General features: G+C 40.0%; 1 protein-coding gene across 3 annotated transcripts in view; it reads right to left on the bottom strand.

Moving 5' to 3' along the window:
• sdk1a (sidekick cell adhesion molecule 1a) overlaps positions 1-26569 on the bottom strand; it is a 1556037-nt gene that overhangs the window by 315441 nt on the left and 1214027 nt on the right. For all 3 annotated transcript variants that reach the window (XM_039774120.1, XM_039774121.1, XM_039774122.1), the window contains 4 exons: positions 15515-15631; positions 2675-2842; positions 1008-1110; positions 720-893 (listed from right to left, as the gene is read on the bottom strand). In XM_039774120.1, the coding sequence (XP_039630054.1) occupies positions 720-893; positions 1008-1110; positions 2675-2842; positions 15515-15631 (562 nt within the window). The remainder of the gene's footprint in view (positions 1-719; positions 894-1007; positions 1111-2674; positions 2843-15514; positions 15632-26569) is intronic.

The following is a 26569-nucleotide window of genomic DNA, read 5'->3' as shown; positions in this document are numbered from 1 at the left end:
GAGTGAACAAGACTGGACCCAAGAAGGTAGTGTCTGATAATCTTAGAAAATGATATGCAGTACGGTGTTCTTTTCTCTTAGTAAATAGAGAGTGCACATTAGGTAATAACAAGTATACATACCTGTACATACGTATGTCTGTTTATCATAGCTGTTAAGTATATATATGTACTGAATTATAAGTTAGAGTTGTATGGTATTCTTATATGGCTAGCAGAGCAATGAGTTTTGTTTAGAATGCCTGTGATGCAGAAAGAGAGATACAGCCATTAGACATATTTGATTGGACGTTAGATGGGTGCACACTACTGACCTCAGAGGTAAGTACAATCAGACATTACTCAATAGAACAAAGGCTGATGGATACCTGTATTATTTACACTATTCCTTGTTACTTACATTAGTATTTTCTTATGGCCTTCTTGATCTTTTGCTTTCAATTATGGAATCTTACTGACTACAAACGATACAAGTGTCCTTTGTGATGGACTGACCTTTTGTCCAGAATTGGTGACTGCTTTATACCAGATGCACTAAGGTATACTTTGCCACCCAATAGAGCTGTAGAAGATGAGGAGGGTCTGGACCATAAATCAGGTGTTTTATCTTTGGCACATATGGAACTTGCACTTATGTTTTTATTCTTGGCAATTTTCTTTCAGGAAAAGGCTTATTACTATATTGTAAAATGAATGTCCGAAAACATGTCAGATACTCACATAACCTCCAGACGTGCTGCTTTGGAGTCATTCCCACTTTGCGACAAGACCTGGCATACATAGTCTCCGATATCACCAGACCAGGTCTGGCTGATGTAGAGGGTTCCATCTTTTAAACTGATACGAGATGTGCCAGATGGATTGACAAAAGAGCCGTCCTTCTTCCAGACAAACCTAAAAAGATATTTTTTGGACATACCAAATGACTGTTATGATGGAAGGGACCAAAGGATATAAATTTTTAAAAAGAACAATCTTATGTATTTCAGAGAATGCAGACAAGTTTACCTGATGGGCACCCTAGGGTCGTGAGTTGCCCCACAGTTCAGCACAGCCATTGTTCCTTTGATAACACGACTGTCTTCAGGAGCACGCGATATAAATGTACGGCCTGTAAACAGAAAGCACAAGTTAGGAAGATAAAGATTTAGATGCTCCTCAAATAAAGACAGACAGAAAAAGTGAGTTGAGTCAATTTAAGCCCTTTAGTCCACCTGATGTTGACAATAGGCAGCAGAAATGTGGCTCCAGTGGTTCTCAGTGCAATGCTAATCCAATTCAAACAGGATAACCTGGTCAACAATAATTCAGTGGAGTTGATTTAATGGAAACTACATTTGAAATTTGCTACATACAAGTGTTATTCTCTTGTGCCTTTGGCAGTAGTGTTAGAAAGGAATCGTCGAAGCACTGTTTCACTATGCCAGGAGCAGTGCCAGCAGGACTACATTGAATTGGGACAACAAGTTGGGTAAACAAGTTGGATGATCGTGGCTCCAGCTGCCTTAACAGATTAAATTAGAACCGGAGGGCTGCTACTGCCATGATTACACAACCAGTATCACTTCTTCAGTTGGCAGTACAGTATAGTGGACAGGACATGTAAGGAATTATGAAAATGATGCAGGTTGTGCTATTGAGCAACTGCAGTTCAGCCTGGACAGCTGGCTTCATGAAGTGGTGACTCTAACATCTGATAAGACCCATCAATGTATTGGCTGTGTAGTGCTGACTCTGTAACAGAGTACCAGTGTCAGTTAAGGCAGCTTTGAAAAGAAGACACTAGTAAGACACGTGACTAAAATTCCTCATTACACATGGGTGTTCAGGGGGTCCTCTGACAAGCTCGACTGAGGTAAGAACTACCATTCCGTTCTAACAAGAACTACCACTCAGCTAATGGTATCTTAAATAAAGTGGTGAGTCTGGAAGGTGGTGGATGATTATCGACCAAGGTCTGAGTCTCTTAAGAGCTACAAAACCCAGAGATAAGAGAGAGCTGAAAGAGCTCTTGGCTGATTTTTCATCAGTGTCTTTTCAATTCTGCATTTGCAGTTCTTGCTTTTACATTTCATTATAATTAAATGAGATTACCAGGACTGTACATCAACATTTCGTCCTGCTCCTGAGCGCTTCCATGCCACCAGTCACATCCTGTTGGATGGATCTCATTGAGTTTTACATGACTAGTTAGAGTATGAGCTCAGGAGATGGCTTTGCAGGAGATTTTTAGTCTTCCTAAGACATACGAGTATATGACCAAAAACCTTCCATTTAGATCAGGCCTGGCCTTAGCTGCTAAGTCTCTTTGTTTGCAGTGGGAAGGATGATTCATGATGGTTCAGACCTAAGGACCTAATACCTGGATATCATAGCTGTCTTGCTCCTTAGGGAGACACCACATTCAGTTAGCACTTTAATTCAATGTGTGATAAACTCAGAGAGGCAAATTTATACAGCAAGACACCTTTAGATATAGCCTCTTGCTGCATTAGCAAAAAGTTAATGGGCAAACCAAAATCTCTCTGGAGGTCCTTCACTTAAAAAATATACTCAGGGAGAAAAAGAATAAGACGAAGAGGTTTCATTTGACTTCTGTTCATACAAAGGCCTTTAAAGGGCAGTTGAGACAAGGACACTTGGACAACACTGGTGTGCATAAAATCTTTCCTTACTCCACACTGTGAGTGCTGCTGTGGCATTGATTAGTCCTGCAGAGTTGGAAGCAAAGCAGTTGTAATTGCCGGCGTCTTGAGGGAGGACTGGCTGAACCTGCAGGCCCCCTGATTCCAGTAGGATAAATCGAGGAATCTTGACCGAGCCACTGGCTAAAACCTGGTTGCCTGCAAAACAACAAAAAACAGGAGCTCATTTCAAAAGGAGGTGTAGAGAGAGAAAAAAGTGCATCAGTATAACAATGGTGATGAATACAAAGTCAAACAGGAAAAGCCTACAAGAAGCAAATGACAAGAGGCCTCGGGACTGAAATGATCTCAATTTATTCTCAAACTTTAAATGGGTAAGAAGCCCGGCTTGCTGGTCTGGAACCACTGCGTGAAATGCTGAGTGTCTTGTAGGCCATTTTTTGTAAGCAGAACTGGTTTTGCGGGATGAACCGAATGATGAGGTTTCACGATGCAGCACAGTATATTGTTTGGTTTCACTTTGAAATTATGTGCCTTTGGGGTTGGGAGGGAGTTAATAATAAAAATAATGAAAAGCTATGCAGAGCTAAAATGAAATGCTTGGAAACCAGTGGAGGAGTCCATTATGGAATTGGACAGACACATCCAATACTGTAAATAACATCCTGAGAGCACCATGTTGGTGTTTAGTATTTGTTTCAGAAAAGTTCATTTTCAGTCTATGAATCAGATTTGTAAATAAAGGTTAAACATATTTAAATTAAATCACAGTAATAACAGCTCCTCTGAGTCTATGTTCACATTTTCATTTAAAAATGCAGATATTAGTCTGCATTTACTTTCATGCTGACTACCACCAAAAATGGAGACTTCTGAACGTGTCCTCCACAGCTGAATACTTTTGAAACTGCCTGCTCAATGTTGCAATGTGGATGGGTGAAAATGTAGACTTTAAATAACGCAGGCTCTAATCACGCTCTGATTTGTTTGTGCTTATTACAGAGCCCTTCACTGATTGGATCCTGCTCATTACAACTTCCCATTCCCTGATCGGTCACGCTTCACAGAAGAAATTCATATTCCCACATTGCAGATTTTGAAGAGTTGCTTTCCATGGTGCTTGTTGTGTTGCTTATCTTTACGCATCTAAATTGTGTTTTGTAAAGTTTGAGTGCTGTATGTATGCACAAAAAGCAAATAATTTACCAGTCACTACAGCTCTGTGATAAATCCCACGGCCGATGCACGCAAGCCCAGTGTAGGTGGCTATTAACATCTTATGTGTACCATGTCATTTTAGTATGGAAAGAGATACTTTCAAAAATGATGTTAAAATGCTGCTGTGAACAGAGTCCATTTTTGTTTAAAAATGCATTTTTTAAATGAAAACATACACTTATAAACCACTTTATTAGGTACACCTTTCTAGTACAGGGTTGGACCCCTTTTTGCCTTCAGAACTGCAGTAATTCTTCATGGCATAGATTCATCAAGGTGCTGGGAACATTCCTCAGAGATTTTGGTCCATGCTGACTTGATAGCATCACACAGTTCCTGCAGATTATTCAGCTGTACATCCATGATGCAAATCTCCCATTCCACCACATCCCAAGGGTGTTCTATTGGATTGTGATCTGGTGACTGTGGAGGCCATTTGAGTACAGTGAACTCATTGTCATGTTCAAGAAACCAGTTTGAGATGATTTGAGCATTGTGACATGGCAGGTCATTCTGCCGGAATAGCCAAAAATACCCCCCCACACACACACACCATTACATCACAACCAACATCCTGAACTGTTGATACAAGACAGGATGAATCCATGCTATCACGTTGTTGATGCCAAATTCTGACCCTAACATCTGAATGTCGCAGCAGAAATTGAGATTAATCAGACCAGGAAACATTTTTCCAATCTTCTATTGCCCACTTTTGGTAAGCCCGTGTGAATTGTAGCCTCAGTTGACTGTTCTTAGCTGACAGGAGTGGCACCCAGCGTGGTCTCTTGCTGCGGTAGCCCATCTTCTTCAAGGTTGAGTGTGTTGTGTGCACAGAGATGCTCTTCTGCATGCCTTAGCTGTAACGAGTGGTTATTTGACTTAATGCTGTCTTTCTATAAGCTCAACCCAGTCTGGCCATTCTCCTCTGAACTCTAGCATCAACATGGCATTTTTGCCCAGAGGACTTCTGCTCACTGGATATTTTCCCTATTTCAAACCTTTCGATGTAAACCCTAGAGATGGTTGTGTGTGAAAATCCCAGTAGATCAGCAGTTTATGAAATACTCAACCCAGCCTGTCTGGCATCAACAACCATGTCACATTCAAAGTCACTTAAATAACTTTTCTTCCTCATTCTGATGCTCAGTTTGAACTTCAGCAGGTCATCTTGACAATATCTACAGGCCAAAATGCATTGGGTTGCAGCCATGTGATTGGCTGATTAGATATGAGTGTAAATAAGCAGTAAAATGAATGTGAGTGTAGTAGAGTGGATGTAGCCTCAGGTAGTGTTAGTGCAAACAAACACATGGGCGCTGCAATGCACTACTTGAATCAATCTTGAACAATCGATGATCTGTTGTTAAGTGCTTGTATGGCTGTATGTGAATAGGCACAGGGAATGGCCTTCTGAACCCCAGAATAAGATTAAACAAGTTTCACAAAGTTAACGTATTTGTATTATGATATAGCGCAATATTCTAGAATCTGTTTAATCTAATGTAGTGTCACTGGTGACACTGTGAGATAAAAAGATTTGATATGACACCAATCCATTGCAGGGAATTTTTTTATATTATGTTATTTTAAATTCGAAAAGGAATGGACTGATATTGTATCACATTATCTGCTAGATAACAAAGCCTTTGCAGTCATTTATTATCAAATCTTTAGTATATCCCATTGAAATGTTCAGAGCACAGTTCTGTAAAGCTGAGTCTCCTTTCTGATTTGACCGATAACCTTGTTTCATTCTTTGATAAAAATCCTAAAAAGGCCTGCTAAATTTAAAAAAGCACAACTTTTCCCCGTCCTCCAGCCAACAATCATTTATTTTCCTATTGATCGTCATGTTATTGCAGGGCCCAGGGAGCTGTAGAGACAATCAAAGTATGAATCAGTGTATACAGAAAACACAAACATTGCAGTTTATAAATACACCGTAGAGAATATGCCAAAGGGTAAGTGCTGGTGGCAGAAAAGAAGAATGAAAGGAATACTCCAACATGACATGAATACAAAGGAAAATCAAAAACTTTGGAGATCCTTGGTCCTGACGTAAATTCCAACTATTTCCTCTTGCCCTGGGCTTTCTATTAATTCCCAACCCCAATTGCTTAGGTAAATGAAGTGCTTAAAGCAAATTAAAGCCATAGTTTTCACATTTTAGCTGTTATTCCACTCATAAAATACATAGCAACACTCTAGAACTGAGATCACAGAGAAAATATTGTACTTCAACAGAAGCCATCCAAGCAAAATAAATAAATAAATAAAAGCGCACAATGATTAAAGTTGATTTCCGCGTATGACTCAAATGGATCGATGCGCAGAGAAAAACACTTAATCCTTAATTTCTATTGAAAATGCATCAAGTCAACAGTGCTTTTTATACCACTGAAAAATGATTCATGGCAATTACTGGGAGTTGGTGAGGCTGAAATGAAGTTAGCGGCTTCTATGGGAAGAAGAAATAAAAAGGCAGGATGTATTATTGCTAATATCAAGTCAAATAGCTGCTTGTCCCATTTATTTTCACATTTAAAACTGGCTCTGCCGCACACCACTCCACTTCATGGATGCTCGCAGGTGTTTTTCATTATTATTGAGAGCAGCAAAAAGCAAACGTAACCTGCTACCTTTTCCACAAAGGAAAATTCTGCCACGGACTGCTTTGCGTGCATTCAGAGGTGTGTGTCAAGTGGTGAACAGATCCACATTATGTTTCCATCTTTCTCACAGACTTTCTTTTCACAAAGTCAAAAGCTCTGGTGGGGAACATGAACTATAAAATCAAAAAACAGGCATGACAGGTCTGAGGAAACTAATGAATAACAGCAATTTATGGTTTTAATTCATCCCCGATTAGCCACAACATTAAAACCACTGACAGAGTGGAGAATATTGATTACCTCGCTACAGTGGCACCTGTCAAGGGGTGGGAGATACTAGGCAGCAAGTGAACAATCAGTTCTTGAAGGTGATGTGCTGGAAGCAGGAAAAATGTACAAGTGTAAGGATCCGAGCGACTCTGACAAGGGTTAAATTGTGATCGCTAGATGACTAGGTTGGAGCATCTCCAAAATGGCAGGTCTTGTGGGGTGATCACAGTTTGCAGTGGTTAGAACCTACCAAAAGTGGTCTAAGGAAGGACAACTGGTGAACCGGTGACAGGGTCATAGACACCCAAGACTCATTGAGGTACATGAGGAGCAAAGGCTAGCCCATTTGGACTGATCGTACAGAAGATCTACTGTAGGAGAAATTGCTGATTAACATAATGCTGGCCATGAAGGAAAGGTGTCAGAACACACAGAGCACTGTAGCTTCCAATGTATGGGGCTGTGTAGCCACAGACTGGTCAGAGTGCCTGTGCTGACCCTTGTCCACCACAGAAAGCGCCTACAATGGAGCAGACCATGGAATAATGAAAGAAGATGGCCTAGTCAGATGAATTGCATTTTGTTTCAGATCATGTGAATGGCTGGGTCCGTGTGTGTTGTTTACCTGGGGAAGAGATGGCAGCAGGATGCACTATGGGGACAAAGGAAACCCAGCGGAGGCAGTGTGATGTTCTGGGCAATGTTCTGTTGGGAAACCTTGGGCCCTGGCATTCATGTGGATGTCACTTTGACAGGAACCACCAACCTAATGATTGTTGCAGACTATGTACACTCCTTCATGGTAAACGGTATCTGCTGATGGCAGTGGCCTCTTTCAACAGGACATTGCGCCCTGCCACCTTGCAAAAATTGCTCCTGAATGGTTTGAGGAGCATGACAAAGAATTCAAAGTGTTGACTCAGCTACCAGATTTCCCAGATCTCAATCTGATCAAGAATCTGTGGGATGTGCTAGAAAAACATATCTGATCCATGGAGGTCCCACCTCGCAACTTGCAGGGCTTAAAGGATCTCCAACACCTTGTTTCCAGATACCACAGGTCACCTTTAGAGGTCTTGTGGAGTCCATGCCTTAGTGGATTAGAGTTGTTTCGGCAGTATAAGGGGGACCTGCACAATATTAGTCAGGAGGTTTTAATATTGTGGCTGATGGGTCAATATAATTAACATTGCAATACTCTTCATGGATAAGACCATTAAGAGCACATAAAAATACAATCCCACAGGAGAGCACCTTTCACAGAAAACACCTTTCAAGTGAATTGTCGAGGACACCTAATGCACCATTTCCAATAAGCATCCCACCAAAATGCTTTACGGACCACAAAAAGATATGTTTAAATAACATTGTATAGTCGGTAAATCAATAAATGTACTGTAGGCTTAGGATTTAATAAAAGATACTTTTTTGCATTTTTTGTGTTAGTTCCCTATTTTACTGTTGATGTCACAGTGACCACCAATTTGTGTCTGTGATGCTACGTGTAGCCATGTGAGTTTTCCACATACTGCATGGCATTTGATGGCTTATTATATAAAATCAGAACACGCAGAAAGAGGCATACAATCCTTGTTTGAATTATAGAAAAGGCTCCATTTTAGAAAGAAGTTTCAAAATACCACCAGGAGATTATTTTAGGTTTTGATGGACTACCATTTTTGACTTTGAGTTTACTTTTACCTTTTGATCAAGTTTGCCAATGCCAGAAATGCCCTTTCAGTCTGATGACTTTGATTGGTTTGATAAAGTTATGTCGACCAATCATTCATCAACAAGTTGAGACAGAACAAAAAAAAAAACACTTTGATTTTGTTAGAGGGAGTCACTGGGTATGACATATTAGATGATCCGCTTCACAGGAACGTTCCATCGATTGACTCTGACTCGCTAAGATGGTGTAAATGAAGGCTATGACTGAATATCACTGAACAGTCACATAATGTGACATGGCCTTAAGTTGGCGGAGAATGTGAATGAGAATGGACCCTGTGTTGCGGTTTGTAAAGGAGTGGGGAATCCCACCCAGGGATGTTTCCTGACTTGTTCCCAACAACTCAACGATAGATTTCAGTGACCTCATGACCCTGAATGGAATTAAACGGATTTGAGAATGTTAGGTTAATATATTTTTGTTTTTCTAATCATCACTGGCATAAAAAATAAAAAATTTCAATAGGCATTGATGGAATATTCCATTAAACTTCTGCAAAAAAGTAAGCCATCTGACTGGGTAATTAGTACAGCTATTAAAATGTGTAATTGATTAAACTATAGATAATTTTGGAAGGAATCCAAATAAATGAAGTCACAGATGCACTGCACTCCAAGCAAGGAGACAAATCGGCATCTTAATTTTATTCTAAGGACTACGCAGGCTTCTCTGTATTTAAGGCCAAAACTATTTTTTTCTTTAAAGGCCAGAGATTGTGTACATCTTGAAAATTGTCTCTTATCAAACAAGTGGTGGAACAGGAACAATCGAGGCCCTTAAACAGCATGGCTGTAATGCCAAAAAGCTTTTCAGATGAATTTACCCTTTCAGCTGCTACGCTGAACTCAATTCATTTTCTTCTTTAGTAAAAGGGTACAAGAACAGAATCTCAAACGCAGACGGGGCCAAATGAGGAATCAAAAAATATTTCCAAATACTCTTTTCTTTTCTGTTAAGATTTGTTACAAATATTTTTCCTTTTCTCGCTGTCATTGCTTCACCTGTCAAATGTATAACAATAGAATCCTGCAAAGCAATGAAACCGTAATAAGACTCTTTAGATATTCATCAGAGAGCGGCGGGATTGAGTTGGTGACTTCAGTTATATGGAGGTTTCCTCTTCCTCTGTTTCACAACTCTTACATGCTGAAGATTCCAGCACCAAGACATCGGGTCTCTCAGGAAGTGGAGGGGTTGGCTATTGGACTGAGTGCTCCTCTGTACCGGTGCCCACAGTGGGGTCCTCCACAATTTGAAGGAGAGCAAAATTGTTCAGAGGTGAATCTGGACGTCTTTAAGTGTTATGTCTGTAGATTTAGGATGTCACTGAGTTAAAACCTCCAGGTGGACAAGATTTAAGCATTTCATTTATTCCATCTTGGAGTCTTAAGAGACTGGCAACAGAAGTTAACAAAGGCAGCTAGGCAGTAGAATACAACGGTTCTCCAACAGAGCTGGTAGTTGATAGCCAAAATTCTATATTTGTACAATTTTAATGTGTGCTGGGCTTGTTTAATAGTGCTACATACTGTAGGAACAGACTGAACTGAACTGAATTGTGGGGTGTGGGTGGTTAAAGGTTATGAAAAGGACTGATGATGACACAAGTGAGCAGAATAGCACTGTGTGTAGATGGGCCTTAAACCTGAAAATGGGCCCAAGGCTTAAACAGGAAAGTGAGGATAGATAGATTTCACATGTTATTTTTTTCCCCAAAGGGTTTATGTTTTCCACTCCATGTGTGCTGTCAGTTCCTTCTAAACTAATTAATTTGCTAGTTATCAGGCAGTTCAAGCTGCTCTCCCACTTCACTGCCCCATGCAATGCTCAGATTGGCGGGCCTGAAGATGAACAGGGTAGTATGAAGTTCCACCCGAGAAGTTATAGTAGTGAATTCTATTTTCATGTAGACCATTTTCAACCAGAGGGGTCTCCACGAAATGGTCTATCAAGGGGCCATACACCTTTCTTGTTTTTCTTCTTTATCCAGTGCTATTTTTAAAATGATAATTCTTTTAAGATTTTTGAAGCTCTTGCTTTGGAGCTTGCTATAACATTAAAGGAAATAGCAGGTGTAATGGAGAGAATATTGTCTAGCGTATAGGTTGGTAGTTTTTTTTTTATTATTAATGTGTAAGATATAAATGGTTGAAGTTATTGTAAAATGCTCATTTTAAAAACCTGAAAAGCTGTATGAGTCTGTCTTTAATTATGACCTACCAGATCTGATAAGACCTTGTATTAGTGGGAGTGCTTACCAGGTGTGCAGGACATCCTATGAGCCATCCCCCCAGGAAGGGACAAGTAAATTTATCCTTTGAAAGAGGCCAGCCAGCCCGGGGGAATACAGGTGGCTAGGACAAGAACAAGCCATGGATGAACTGGACTCAAATGGGGGCTTTGATTGAGAAGTTGTGTCAAGAGATGCAGAGCAACAGTAAGAGGAGGATTGCAAAGGCATGCACCCTCTCTGCCATGTTTCATTTTCTTGAAGGAGGAGAAGACCATCTTTCTCGGTGGCCATATCTGGACAGGCCATGCTGCCTGTTTCTGACAGGCCAGATCAAACACCATGCCAGACCAGGCTGGACCAGAGACTAATCAATAAAACAGAGATGAAGCTAGAAGCCTTCAATTAGGTTGTATTATTGTAGTCTACCGTTTTAGGCACGATATCTATAATGCATTTCTATATACATAAAGCGATAACATGTCCAACTCTCTGGCGTCTGTCCTTCCTATTTGGGTATGATGTAGGCGGGAATGTCCTATGAACAAAAGCAAGTGTCTGGCATAAGATAGTAAACTGTATGTAGAGACATATGTTTTTGCATCACATTTGTCCAAAACAGTGCTGGAATGTCTGGCGAAGAAAGGCAACAAGAAGCAGAAAGAAAGAGGATTATATGAGCTAAACTGTCTGAAAAGAAAAAGAAAAAAGGAGGTAAGGCATATGCAGCGAACAGAAGTTTCCACATGCATGATGTGATTGAAACAGACAGACTTATTACGAGGGACGTTCAAAATGTTTCCGCACTTTTTTTAACTGTATTTATTAAGAATTTCAAAAACATATGAGATTTCTTTTCTACATAGTCACCTTCGTTTGCAATGCAATTTTCCCAGCATCATACCAACTTTTTAATGCCCAATTACCACTCCTCTTACCTTCACTGTTTCCAATGAAAATATAAAAGTGTGGATCCTTTTTGAACATCCCTCGTATTAAACCCGTTTATCGGACTTTTGCTATCTCAGTAAATAAATACATATATTTTTCTCTCGTGCCTATTCTTTTATTCTAACTTGTTGTTTGGGGTTGTTCAATTTGGGGTTGTTCAATGTAAAACATAAGGGGACGTGCTGGACTATGATGGCAGTCAACCCTGACAGAGAGATAAGAATATTCTGTCAATAAAGAGTATAAAGTGGAATTGGGTCCCCCTTAGACCCTATCACAATGAAACAGAAGGATATTGAATTGTGGCTTTGTATAGCAGGGTCCCTCAAATCGTTGCACTTTCTGGCTGCCATTTTGTTTCACCATCTGCACTTCTAGTGGGTTTCTCTGTATAAATCCCTAAATGATTATTCATTTATTAACCTCATTGCACACACAGACATAACAGTTGGATGTCACTTTATACAACAATTATTTGCTCAATTATAATATTTACTAAGACTCGTATGAGCACCACAAGCTTTTCCATAAAGGTTACTTATTGATAATATCATAATGGGTGTGTAGACTTTATTGAAAATGGCTACTTTCAAAGAGATGTAAGGTGTGCTAAAATTGTCATTAGTTTACGACACTTTTAATATATGCTTAAATATAATAAATTTTCATGCAGAGCTCTTCCCCGAGTCCAGGCTCACAGTGTCTATAAATACATACAGCAGCATAATAAAGCATTAAATCATTCAATATGCATATGCATAAAACCAAATTACATTAAACACACAGTGAAACAGAATGAATCTTTTTTACAGATTTAATACATTTCTGCTCAAATCTATCACATGTTCTTTAGACATTACTGTGCATTGCATGAAGCAGCGTCTTTTACTATTGCTGTTCAAGGCAGGAGGCAGAGCACTAGAGTGCAGCCTCCCCATAATGAAAAGCATATTTCATTTTCTACCTTTAAAAAAATTTCAACAAGTGAAGTAATTTATAAAAGAAAAAAGAGTCAACCTTCGATTTGCAATATTATTGAAGCTGCAGGAAGGAGCAGAATATATGTATGTATTTATAAAAGTAAGTTTAATGGGATTTGATGTAAATGGCTTTCTGTGGGGAGCAGGATTGGGAGAAATGAACTTAAGCTTATTAAACTCTTGGATTTGTTGCATATTGGATATAAAAGCATTATGGGGCTTTGGCACAGGCCCTGATAAGCCCCTTGGTTACAAAGGGGGACCTTCTGTTTTAACCTCTCTCTGAACCAAACCAAACCCAAGAGTGAGATGTGTGGAAAGTTTGATTTTTATACACGGATTTTCACCCCATTTTTGACTGGAAGTCTTTCATGTAATTTTTTAACATTCATTCTCCTGCTACTTAAAGGTAAATAAGTGAGATGTTCACATGCCAGGTCACTTACGGTATCTATCTATCTATCTATCTATCTATCTATCTATCTATCTATCTATCTATCTATCTATCTATCTATCTATCTATCTATCTATCTATTTATTATTTAGTGCCTTTCAGATCTATCTATCTATCTATCTATCTATTTATTATTTAGTGCCTTTCAGATCTATCTATCTATCTATCTATCTATCTATCTATCTATCTATCTATCTATCTATCTATTTATTATTTAGTGCCTTTCAGATCTATCTATCTATCTATCTATCTATCTATCTATCTATCTATCTATCTATCTATTTATTATTTAGTGCCTTTCAGATCTATCTATCTATCTATTTATTATTTAGTGCCTTTCAGATCTATCTATCTATCTATCTATCTATCTATCTATCTATCTATCTATCTATCTATCTATCTATCTATCATACGATGGCCTTCATCGTATTTATCTCTATATACAGTATATCTCATCTTTAATATCTATGTCCCTATGTATCTGATTTAATGAGTCTATGTGCTCACAGCCTTCACCTTTGGTCCAACAAGGACACCAGGGTACAGTTGCCTCTAGTAACTCCCAGTGTTAAGAATCTTCATTTTGGTACTAAGAAGAATTGTATATTTTGGAAGTTTTTAAGCATTTTTTTGGCAATGTTCTTGGCATTATTTTTTTCCTTTTTCGTTCTGTGGCACCATCTTGGGAGGGCTTTTGGCACAGTTATCGAAATTGTGTGGTATTTTTTGAAACTAGCAGCCATGCTGTTTGTAACAAGAACATCTGTTGTTAGCCACTTGGTCAGACATTGTTGCAGTGCATTGTGTCATTGCAGTATTCAGTGCTGTGTTATTTAAGCATGGAATAAATTCTGCAAAGAATGTTACAAATAATTAGGGGTAAAGTGACCAAATATAGTTTTGGGATGGCCTGCTTCTTTCTTTATGTTTGACTTTGTGTTTGCGTTTTGGATATAAATGATCAGTCTTGATTTGTTTCTCATGGTTTCCTTACCCAACCCTATTTAAAGACTGTATTTCCTAGATCCTTTCATTGCCTCCATTTCCTGGACACCCTATTTGTCCAATAAAAAGATACAATTCATGTTTAAACCCCTTACCTTGTCTGGTGTTCATAACACCTAGTGTTTTTCAGAGGCTTCAGCTAAGTGAGCCGGGACAGGTCTTATCTTATCTGAGATGGATGTCTAGTCAAGTGCAGCTGTGGCACAAACTGAGCAGGACAGGCTGGATCCTGTCTCAGGCAAACATGTGGTGGCTCATTGTGTGAACATACAACGTCCATGTACCACAAAACTGAGTTTGTCTGCTTGGGTTGAATGAGAAGTGAGGTGCATGCAAGTGCCGAAAAAATGTAAAAGTTCATGCATGTGCCATCTCACCAAGTGCAAGTCACACTTGTATAAACTTGTACATCTTATGTAGAATTCACACCAACTCTGATGGCTGTGGTTGAGCGTGAGCGGAGCAGACTGCTCCCCACACACACACACACACACACACACACACACACACACAGGTCTTTCATTTATATATGTCTAATGATGTTACAAAGTGTGAAAGATGACAATCCAATCCAGAAAAGGAAAACACTCTAAAAGCTGGCATCACAAGTGACCCTGTTCTTAAAGTGCAAGCCACCCAGTCTTGATTATCAGCCCTGAAAGCAAATCTTACTTGTCAAATACTTTCACTCTCTGAGTATGAAACACCAAAATGAGAACTCTATAACACAAAATGCTTTGGTCCATACACACGCTCATGCTAGTGGCCAGAATAACATGGTCTCTGTCCATGTCCTGCATTTGTGTGATTCCCCTCACAGACTTGTATGCTCCTTTTCTGGTTTATCTCAGCGCAGTGTGCTCCCACTTGATCAGTGACACATGTAGCCCGGCTCATGAAGCAGGGTGGCCATCAGAGAGTACAAAAAGTAAAGGCGTTCTCTTACAGATCTGTTAAGCATCAGTACAGTGATACAGTAAATAGTCATCAGTGTTAAATTCCAACGAGTACCATCAATGCATCAGACGCAGAGGAGACACCAGTATGAAATCACCCCATGCATTAGTGACACTAGCATGGCTTCTACAGTCTATCACCTCCGTGTTTAGGCACCACTGGCATTTGCTGTGACACTAAGCACACTGACGACAGACAATTCAAGCACAATGTCCCCAGATGTTAATGATGTTAATGGAGTGCATCATTTTCTTGGATCTGGCTATGATGCTAAGGCAGTACATGTGCTCCAGAAAGGATGAAAGAGCAGATCAAGAACAAGGACAGAAAAACATGAAAAGTCACAAAAACCTCAAAACAGACAATTTAAAAAAAAAAAAATCAGGAAAGGGTGACTTAGGAGAGGAGAAATGCCACTGCTTCACAGTGCTGGCTACCATGTCCATGCAGGTACTGACCTTTCTTCCAGGTGATGGCTGGTTTTGGCGCTCCAGATACCTCACAGGTGAAGATGGCTGAAGTCCCTTCTGTCACGGTGATGTCTAGTGGGGGCTTAGTAAACGTTGGAGCCATACCTGAAGAACAATAAAAAGTGGATAGAAAAGTATTTTACTGTAGGGCTGTGCACAGGACTGTTCTTAATCTTATGACCGCCTGCTCCCATCCGTTTCCAGCTCCAATATATGAATGGCTGCTCCTGGTCATCTCCCACACACTGCACCTGTCTGCTCCCACAGGTATCCCTGACCATTCGCACACGTTCCCGATATCTGATGAAGTAACATTTTGCATACGTCGAATATGCTGTGTTCCGTCTCAATATCAATACAGTACTGAGCAAAGCCGCACTTTACTGTCTAAAAAAATCATAAGGATGAAGGCCTTGCCTCAAAAAAAGTGCTATTGTTTATTATTGTTTAATGAAAGTTTTTTTCTGTATGAAACACGATTTGACTTGACCAGGGAGTATTAAATCAAACACATCAAGTGAAGCTAGAGGTATCAGATTTATGCCCACTATACCTGAAAACTTTGTGTTATTTGTCAAAACTCACATAGGTTAGCTTCTTTCCATGTGAATCTAAGCCCAGAGAAAACCTGCTCCAAATGCCTGACTCGTGCTTCATTTTTGCGTTGCGATATCGACAGGTGTTGATTGCACTTCGCACATCTGTTGGCACTATTTTCTCAATATGCTAAGAGTATTCATTGAATGTAAATGACATATAATAAATGGAATTGTAGTTGTGTTTTAATATGTAATCAGGACAGAATGTTTGTTAAATATTCAAAGCAACAAGATTTTGTACTGGAGTTTTATTAAACACTAGATGTGTTACCCGGCTTTGCTGTGCAAATTTCCTAAGACGATAGGCATCAGTCATAGATTGGTTGATTAATCGGAGGTATCAAAAGTACTTTGTAACTAAGTACTTTTTCATATGGAATAATTTTATTTTTTTATTTAAACGGAAGCTGATATTATTAGTTAACTGGATTACTCTTGAAGGCACCACACACAGCTGCCCATCAGTAAAACATTCCTGCTTTTCCTGCTGACTGAACTTGGACTTTATTTGATGGTCATTGCAAAACACAATCTTACAGGAAACTGTAGTCTTTTTTATTGAAACATGTAATTAGTGAGGATAATGGTAATTGTGGGTATAAATACAACTCCATTTCTGTACACCTCCGATTACAAATATAACACCAGGTCATGTCACTTGCAGGAATACTCAGACGATTCTGCACTTGTGGGGTGTGTTGACACGAGGATGAAACGAGTGTAGGAGTCAGATGGACAACTTGGTTTCTTGGTGCAAAGGGAATTGTCTGCAACTTAACATCAGTAAAAGCAAGAAACTGGTTATTAATTTTCACCACACCAAAGATCCTCCATGTTCGGTCACTATTCATGGAGCAGATGTAGAGGTGGTCCAGAGTTATATGTAAAAGGACAGATCAGGCTCTTCTTCTTTAGAAGACAGCACTCATTTAATGTGACATACTTCACATCTGCTACAACTAACTCTGTGAGATGGCCAGTGTGATGTTCTAAACTGTAGTAACTTCACTTCAAGAGAGGCCCACTGAATCATCAAGTTCATTTAAAGAGCAAGCTCAGTTATAGGATGCACTCTGGACCCCCTGGAGGTAAAAAGGAGAGAATTAAAACAAAACCGAGTGCCACTATGAACAATGCATCCTCTCTCGGACACACTAACACTGAGGACTTTCAACCAACAGCAGTACAGCAAAACGCCTGCATAATACTTCACTGTGACTGTGACTGCCAAGTCAGAAGTTTTCTTTCTTTTTACGTTTCACCCTTTTTAGTCATTCTGGTGTGTGTTCAGACTATTGTGTGTGTGTAAGGCAAAAGTAGAGATTTTTCCCCATTCAGGATACCTCCATAGTGGAATTGCTGGTACAGAGCATTATCTTCCTCAGAGCACTAGATGGCAGACCCCTGGGATGCAGCGGTACATTGGATTCCTACAGGGCTTAATGGGAGTTGGAGTTCGACACAGCCCTGTTGGGTTCCATGGGTGGTGTAGGTACAGCAGAGCCTTACTTCTCGCGGCTCCAGCCCTACCCGTAAGTGCTCCTGGGCCAAGATATGGGAACACCAGAAGTATTTCCAGGAATAACAATAAAGAAGCCCGCTGCCTTCATTCTAGGAGACAAAGTTGGTAGGAGGAGGACAAAGCTTGCTGGAAGAGGAGTCGAGGTGGAAGGAGAGACTGAGGCAGACAAAGAGAGAGAAGAAGAGAAAGCATTCCTATGTTTTGTATTGTGCTGGGCTATGGAAAACACTGCTTGGGAAGCGTTTCACATGTATAAAAGCTGTGTGCCATGTAAAACTTCCGTCCATACCAGTCTGAGTTTGGGGAGCTGGTGTGTCCCCCTGCACGTCACAATGTATATATATATATATATATACACATATTTATATCTTCTATCTTCTCCACAGTCTTTATGACTCTTTGCAAAGCCTTCCTCTCTGCCTGTGTGGTGTTCCCATACCAGACAGTGATGCCTGAGGTGAGAATGCTCTCTATCAGTCCTCTGTAGGACTGAGTGAGAGGGCGATGGTTCAGGCCAGCTTTCCTGAGCAGCCTAATGAAATAAAGCTTTTGCTGGGCTTTTTTTCACTGTGGCTGTGGTGTTAAAAGTCCAGCTCAGGTCTGATGTAACCTGTAGTCCCAGGAATCTGTGGTCATCATCCCTCTCCACCTCAGTCCCTTTGATGATAAGATGCTGTAGAGGGGGAGGATTCTTCCTGAAGTCCAGTATTCATTCTTCAGTCTTGTCTGTGTTGAGGATGAAGTCATTCTCCTCTCCTTAGACAAGAATGTGGTTTACCAGGGTCATGTACCCTGACTCACACCCCCCCCACCCCTTAATGAGCCCGAGGATGTTGGTGTCATCAGCGTGTTTAATGACGATGGTGTTGTCCTGGTGGGAGACACAGTCATAAGTATACAGGGTGAAGAATTTGGGGCTGAGGCAACAGCACTGTGGGAATCCTGCGCTGACTGTGAGTTCAGCAGACACCCGTTCTCCTATTCTCACTATCTGTGGTCTATCTGTCAGGAAATTCAGGATCCAGTTACAGGTGGGAGATGGGACGCCGAGGTCTGTCAGCTTCTTGATCAGTTTGCCCAGTCGAATGGTTTTGAAAGCAGAACTGTAGTCCAGGAAGAGCATCCTGGCATACGTTCTGCTACTTTCCAGGTGTTGCAAAATGCGGTGTAGGACTATTGCTACCGTGTCATTCACTGATCGATTGGGGCGATAGGCAAACTGGAGGGGGTCAATAGTGTCTGGGACCGTGTGGCTGATGTACGTGAGTACCTGTTATATTTATTTATTTAAAGAGCTTCTGTAAAAAGCCAAATTTCTCCCTTGGGACAAATAAACTAAATTTCTTTTTTTCTTTCTATTAGCTTGATGTACCTTATATTACAATTTAATTGTATTATAACTTTAAAACTTAATAAAATGCTTTAATATATACATGCTTATATGCTGCCTTCTTGTTTAAATGCATGGATTAAATTGTGCAATTTGTTTTTTTTTTTATGAAGCGTGCCTTGTGTTTTAACAAAGATTTGTAAAGTCGTGCAGCACTCAGAACGTATTAAGTTTAAAGGTAACCCAACATTACCCTGCCAAATCCAATTCAGAGTTGCAGAGAACTAGCGTCTGTCCCAGAAATTTTGCACTCATGGCAGGACCCAGCCCTGCCAGGGTGTTAGATCAATGCAGGGCCCACTCACTGACACGCACACTTGGTCAGTTTGGACAGGAGAATCAAACTAGCCTGCATGTCTCTGTATCTGGGATGAAAAATCCCACAGAAGCAAGGAGAATGGGTAAAGACCTAGCATGGCATATTAACCCAGAATGCCGGATTGGTGAGACAACCACTGCACCCCTAATTTGAAGTTTAGTACCGACTGATGATCTTTTTGACAATCTTCTCTCCAAGAAGAAGAAATAAAAAAAACCTTCTTTCTATCAAAAATAATATCTATTCTTTGGATCTGCAATTATTGTACATTTTTGCGGTATGCCTCCTTGATTCAGTTTAGTCGCTAAGCCAGCCTAGGATTTACCACTGGGACGACTCACACTCTCCATCAATGTACATAATGTACTTGTTCCTTCATAGATTTGGCCTGCCATACGTGCCAAGGCTCTGGTTTTCTTATGAGGATTTATGAGCTTGCATAAATTACCAGAGTGAGCAGAATAAAAAACAGAAAGTGAATAAGCTCAATATTATAAAAGATAATACACTAACAAACTGTGGGGATAAAAATGCAGTAGCAGAGTTGTGGAGGCACTCACTACACTTCACATGTGTGACGCACATCTGAAAGGTCCTGGGTGGCAGCACTTGGCCTGTCACACAAGGGTGAGCGCTGCTTGAGATGAACAGTATGCTGTGTAGACGAGCTTCAGAGATGTGATGTCCAGGCTTCAGACCTATGAGCGTTAAGTGATACAATGGTTCAGTTTCTCCTTTCAGGCACATATTATGCATCTAAGTTTGTGACAGTATGGCCTATAGCAGGCAGTGTAACCTGGCAGCACACTCCACTGACTTAGTAGGAGACCCTCAATGTCTCAGTGTATTGATTTACTGAACCGTACAAATGTAAAAAAAAACTATTTGTCCACAAGTGTGCTGGAACTAATGACACAATCCTTGGGAACACATCCAGGAGTATTTCCTGGTCCTTTATATTCATTAGACTGGTAATGCGTACTGTTTTGACTACACTTGAAAGGATATTTTGTAAGAGAAGAAATAAAACATAAGATTATGACATAGTAACGGGCAGCAAGAATTGAACTGGTAATCTCCATTCATGTGACTGACAATACTCAAAATTAATAATTACAAAACAAGCCATTTTCGTGGACTTCCAGGTGCTGCACATACAATATACATATAAATATACTGTTATCTCAATTATATTACGTAAGCCTCTAGTGAATTTTGGACTAACCACTGAAGAATGTTTTATTTAATGGAAGTATTTTTTAAAAAACAATAATATAAATAAAATAATGAAGATGTGCCAAAAAAACCCCATAAAAGATCATTAACAAATGGTATACACTAATGGATAGAAAACACACTATGATGTAAATAAAAGGTTAACTGCATTATGCAATTACTAGCACTACACTAAGAGCAATCCCTTGAAAAAGCTTAAAATGCGGGCATCATTTCATATAGCATGCAGCCCTGCACATGTGCCAGCCTGTACCACCTAAGCAAGTCCACCAAGCAAGGAGACCAGTCAAAACAGCAGGTCATCTCAGAGATCCCTTTGACCAGTTGCTCTTACTTCACACATCAAGATGGGCTTTAAGAGGCTGGTCCTGAAACAGCTCTGATCCCGGGTTTCAGAATGTTTTGATCCTCTACAGTTTGCCTGTCATGTTCTCATATAGGTGTAGCAGATGTCACGATCGACATGCTCCAAGGACCATACTCCCACTTGGACAAAGCTGGCACCACAGTCAGGATCATGTTCTTTGATTTTTCCAGTGCTTTTAACACCATTCTGCCTCAACAACAGGAAAAAAAAACTGAAGGCTATGTATCCGGTTGCTCCACCATCACCTGGTTCATGGACTACCTGACCGACAGACAGCAGTTTCTGAGACTCGTGGTCTATTTGTCAGAAATGGTGGTGTGTAATACTGGAGCAGCACAGGGAACTGTCTTGTCCCCTTCCTGTTTACCCTCAAAATAAGACTTCCAATTTAATATCAGCGCTTGCCACCTACAGAAATTCTCAGATGATTCCTCCATCATAAGCTACATTAATAAGGGAAACGAGTCGGAGTACAGGAGACTTGTGGAGGACTTTGCCCTGTGGTGCTGGGAGAGCCACTTGCAATTCAACATCAGCAAGACAAAAGAGCAGGTGGTGGACTTCTGGCATGCCAAAGAAACTCTGACACCAGTCACTATTCTTGGGGAGGGCGAATGGAAGAGTGAAAACATGTAAAACCTACAAGTACCTGGCGGTTCACATAAACAGCAAGCTGGACCCATCTGACTATACAGTTGTGCTGTACAAAATGGCCAGAGCAGACTGGACTTCCTGAGGAGACACGGGTCTTTTGAGGTATGCAGCAAGCTGCTGGAAATGTTGTCCCAGTCCATTGTACCAAGTGTGGTGTTATACGCTGTGGCCTCCGGAGGAAACAACTTAAGTTCAAAAGACACACAATGCCTGAACAGACTCATCAGGAAAGCCTGCTCCATCACAGGTGGACACACTGGAAGCTGTTGTGGAGAACAGAATGCTTGTAAAATGTCAGCCATCATTAAAAATCTCCTCCATCTCCTTTAGGAGGAGCTGTTTTGGAGCACTTTCAACTTGAGGCTCAGTTCTCCACGGTGTGCTACAAAATGTCTCTGGGGGTCTTTTCTGCCTGCTGTTTTCAGACAATTCAATGCTTAATTCTGAGGTCTCAGAATAAATACTTATATCCGTCAATTTGATATTTCTGAACAATTTATGCTTATTATTACTCACTATGCTATTCATCAAGTTGGGTTGAAAACTAAATAATTAAATTAGAACTCTGCATTAACATTTGCAGTGCACCTTTTACTGGAATGTATTTTGTAATGCATGTAGTAATAGAATGCATTGCATTTGTCATTCCAACAGATGGCACATCACAAACATTTGTATTGTACTTTTTCTTAATATTATTCTACTGTATTTAATCATCATTTATAATTATGTGTGGTGTATCTATACTACATTCCTCGTGTTTTATGATGTCCCTTAGCCTTTATGTTTAGGTTGAAGAGAATGGTCCCTCAGGGAGTCTTTAAGAATGTTCTGAATGCTCAGAGTCCCAAAGCATGCAAGTCTTAACAGTTCCAAAAATGCCCACTGAGGGGGAATATAGTCAAAAAACTCATGTTAGGCAAGAAAGGGGCCTTGAAGAACTATTCAAAAATAAAACATTTATTTTTAAGAAAAATGCTCTAAAATAAAAGCAAACTCCATTGAGCACAAAAGGCAAAGGGTTTGCCTGAAGCAAGAAGGCAATCCAAAACAAACAAAATCCCAGAACAGAATATCCAAGGTGAAGGCAAAAAAACAAAGCATGGGGTCAAAAATACGGCAATTACAAGAAGTAAAGAAGAACCACAGAGCTCACCAAACACTCCCAGGCTCATTGAGAATGAACCACCAGGAACTGTGGAAGATCCTCTGGATTTATAGGGTGGAGGGCGGTTCCTGGCAGTGATTGGCAGATAGCCCCACCCACATAGCAAAGGCATAGGAAACAAAGCACATGATACATGAAAGGGACATTAACATAAGACAATGACCCACAAGTGAACAAAAATACTGAAAACAAAGATAGGAATCCCAGCTGGGAGAGGAAGCTGGCCTAAATATAACAGAGGAGAGTAGAGATTGCATTGTCTTCGTGAGTACTGTTCTAATTTTCTGTAGATTTTCTCTTTCTTTTTGGATTCTGATTTTTAGATTACAGTTTGGACTTGTTTGCCTTGAGTTGCTTTTATAGGTTTACCATTTTGTCTTCATTTTTGCCATTTTTCCTTATTTCACCATTTGTACACTTTGGTTATTTAATACACAAACATTCATTTGTTTTTGCCTATTCACGGCAGATTATTTTGTTCATCCTTTCCCTTAAAGGGCATTTTGAGTAATTAAAGTAATTTTGAACTGTTAAAGCCTAAGCCTCATGTTGGGCTTGTGCAGGCCGTAAAGCCTGCCTTTTGATTTTGGGGCCAGACTGACTGGTTTGAGACCTATCTCTAATGAAGTCCTGGTTTGGCAGCTATAACTTTGAGGTCTTACCACCTCACCTTTCTTGTCATTTTGTTGTATATAATTTACAATTTATTCTCATGTACATTTTTCCTGTGTGTTTCTCACCACATGCTTCTGTTCTGCATGTTTTTTTCTTGTTTGTTGGACATTTCTTTTTTCTTTCTGTTTGTTTAAGGTTAATGCTTTTTCAGATTTCTTCAACTCTTATTTAGGGACACTTAAGTGGGGATGTGCTTGAGCTAACTGCATATGCATCAGGGTTAAGTGAGCTCTTAAAACACACACTCAGCAGAGCACCACTTGAACAAGGAAGTGGCTTAAGAGGGCCTTTACTCCTCAGTGACTTGTGAATGTGTAACACATTGCTTGTGCACCATGTTGCCAGTAAGGTCGTGCTACTGTGACCCAAAACTCAAGACACAACATAGTAAAAGAGTCAATGGTTCAAATAAAACAAGTTTATTTGTAAACAGTAGCTTCACAGGCTTTGTCTTACCAATAGTTGAAGATTATCCTCTCCTTCCAATCCTCACAGGCAAGCCATGTAAACCGCCTCCTGACAGTGACTTGCCTTTCAAGGTGAGGCAGCTTCTTTAATGTTGGACCCACAAGTCCTTTTGGTACCATAGCAATGCACAGCCAGAAGCACTTCCAGGTCTCATCGAAGCTCACAAAACAGGAAGGTCTTCTCTTAAAAGCTCCCAAGAACCCCACAGGGTTGCCCTTTCATCCTGCGGGTGTCCATGCCAGAGGAGCACTGTCCTCCACAGTCCATCCATTATTCTTTCTTCAAGACTGGGATTAGAACCAGGAGCCACCCCGGCTGGGTTGGACTTTCATCCAGGTTGTCCTTTCACTATGGTAATCCATTGTCCTCCATCCGGGTCGGGATGCCTGTCCATCCATTAAGGCATTTACAAATAGCTCTCCAGAAAAGTACAGAGTGAAGTGCTGAAAGATTCTGCCGTCCTAAGGATGTACTTTTGTAATCTGCCACCCTCTTGCTTTTCATTTCTAGTGTCAACCAGAAAATTGTGTAATCTTATTTATTTAGAGCAGAGTGAAAACTTTCAATGAACAATGGCTATTTAAAAATGCTATGATTTAAAAAAATGTTTCAATATTTATATTGCTTATACAGTATTCTACTGTATAATCAATTAAGCATTGATTTTATTCTAATTATGAATGTATACTGTACATATAATTTAGTACGATGGTCGTCTGCTTCTGTTCTGAGTTGTTCTCAGTATGTCACACACTGGTTATGTTTCCATGTATTTGGAGTATTTTGTTTTTTTTACAACCAGATACCACTGAAAACCACCGCATACGAACTCAACTGTGCGCATCCGCTCACCTCAGAAAACAGATGTCCCACTGACTTCACGGAAAGCCTCTGAAGCTCACTCAAGCTTTTCTCATTAGTGAGAGGCACTTCTCATCCATGTGGCACAATATGGAAATTCATCCTGCTTCTCTAATCTGAATCCTTTTTAGCTCAAGAGGGAGTTGAAAGCTTTCACCATAAAAAAACAACTCCATACTACTGATCCATGCGCAGTCCTGACATGGAGTGCTATGGTACTTGTAAGAAATCCCAGTATAGAGATGTAAAAAAAGTAGGGTGAAATTCGGGCCAGACATTAGCAGGAATCAATAATGAATAGTTGACCTGTTAAATCCAGGTAGATCTGTGCTTTCTTCAGTCAGAGGTCTCTCCTCTTTTTATTATTTAAAGAAAAGACTGCAAAGTCCAGTGATATGATTTTCACAGGATGCCTATTCAATCCTACCTTTGTAACGTCTATGGTAAAAATCTCTCTAAATAAAAGTCCAGTATGTCACAGTGACTATCGTCCACTCTGACACCAGTTCACTTGCTATACTGCACAAATGTCACAATCACATGGTGACTGAAAGTGTCAGAAATGTGTTTGTTTTTATGTTTAATTTAATTTGTTTATATATTTTAGAATTACTATGAAACATGCGGCCCGCAAATTAAGGTGATCCATACAGGGCAAGCCAAATATTTCCATTTTGGCCAGACATTCAGTCCAAAAAAACACCAGCCGACAGTGAACACATCGAACTGTGGAAAGTACTGCTCTATAAGCACACATGAATGTAAAAATGTTAAAAGCAGTGTTTGCACATTGGCAGAGGCTGTGAGTATTGGGCAATCTCCTCGTTTGTCAGCATACTGTACATTTCTCTGTCATCTTTATTCTTGCTTTCTGTATCATGGAATATGTCGAAGAGCCATGACATTAGCCCGCTGCTCAATGGCTCTGTATTCAGACTTTCCTCTTGTCGTCCTTCATTACTCATGCATCTCCTGTGCTTAGGAGAAGTCACTGCCTGAGTTCTTTTCTGTGCCCTTATGGTGTGCAGGCCTGTATTTTGTGACCATAACAATAACTTTGGTGTGAGAACAGGAGCACAGGTCAGTTTGCGCAAGCATTTATCTGTCTTTGCCACACGTGCATTCTAGAGCCCATTCTTGATGCTCAGAAGATGCTGTTCTTTCTCCGAATGGCCTCAGCAAAGTTCTTCACACTTAGCAGATGTTATCACTGGTATTTGTTTCCTTTCTGTCATTTCATCTTATTGAGCAGTTTGAATGATACGAATCCCAATAACTTTGCGGAGGCTGCCACTACTCAAATTATTTTTCTCCTAACAGTGTATATCACATCATAAGCTTTAAATTAAGACCAAGATCAAAGTTCTGGCACCACTGCTTTGTGAGCAACTGTGTGACAGACGGGCACAATCTTTAGCATTTTATATATACTGTATATATATATAGACTTCATTAGTGTCATTGTATGGTTATTTTAATGTTTCTTTCTCATGAACACATCCATTTTGTGATTGCTATGATGCTAGGCTATGTTAGGATACAATTAATAGAATCCATGCCCCAATTTCTGTTAATTTTTCAAGCATTAGTGCAGCAGCATTTGTTTTATTCATTTAACAGATTCTCATTTTGAACATCCTGATTTACAATCATTTTTGTCATTTGTCACTTTGTTGTTATAAATGATTACTAATATATTTTTTTGGGCGCTGCCATATTGCTGAATGCAATGTGTCTGTTCCTAGCCGCAAGAGTCAATGAGGACAGTAGCCATAACATAAGCA

This window comes from Polypterus senegalus, chromosome 13 (assembly GCF_016835505.1).
Source record: "Polypterus senegalus isolate Bchr_013 chromosome 13, ASM1683550v1, whole genome shotgun sequence".
In the NCBI taxonomy this organism is placed as follows: domain Eukaryota; kingdom Metazoa; phylum Chordata; class Cladistia; order Polypteriformes; family Polypteridae; genus Polypterus; species Polypterus senegalus.
Note: the sequence above shows the minus strand (reverse complement) of the source record. Positions and strands in the feature narration are given on the sequence as shown.